The 424-nt window shown below is 70.3% G+C and overlaps 1 protein-coding gene across 1 annotated transcript in view; it reads right to left on the bottom strand.

The window, feature by feature from the left end:
- The window catches only part of Capza2 (capping actin protein of muscle Z-line subunit alpha 2), a gene marked incomplete in the record, with an annotated part of 29756 nt that extends 29616 nt beyond the window's left edge, over window positions 1-140 (bottom strand). The window contains 1 exon segment of the mRNA XM_055612926.1: window positions 1-140. Within this exon segment, the coding sequence (XP_055468901.1) occupies window positions 1-7 (7 nt within the window).
- Between the last annotated feature and the right edge of the window lie 284 nt (window positions 141-424).

Below are 424 nucleotides of genomic sequence, written 5' to 3'. Positions count from 1 at the left end.
CCGCCATCTTCCTTCTGGCGACAAACCGTGGCGCGGGTGGCGACGGCGGCCACCTGACTTCCCCCTTTTCCGTGCGGTCTTCCGCGCCGCGCGCCCCCGCCAAGGGAGGGGTCCGCCGCCCAGGCCGCCGCGCACGCGCCCCGGAGCTCCGCCTCCCGGGCCCAGGCCGCCGCGCACGCGCCCCGGAGCTCCGCCTCCCTGCCCCGCGTCGCAGGCCCCCGAGCGCGGCCGTGCGCGTGCGCGGCGCCTCCCAGGAGGGATGGCTATGGCAGCCTCTGTTCTCTTGCTCGGGTGCCTGCTCTACCCAGCGATGACCATATGGACCCGGTTGGCGACGAGTACGTTCTGAGCCCGTGACTTTTGTTCCCACCAAGTTCTGAACGCTGCCAGCTGAAATGTGAGAAGCTGTGCCGGTTTAAAATGT

Source organism: Psammomys obesus, unplaced genomic scaffold (assembly GCF_907164565.1).
Source record: "Psammomys obesus unplaced genomic scaffold, mPsaObe1.curated_primary_1811, whole genome shotgun sequence".
NCBI classification, from domain to species: domain Eukaryota; kingdom Metazoa; phylum Chordata; class Mammalia; order Rodentia; family Muridae; genus Psammomys; species Psammomys obesus.
Note: the sequence above shows the minus strand (reverse complement) of the source record. Positions and strands in the feature narration are given on the sequence as shown.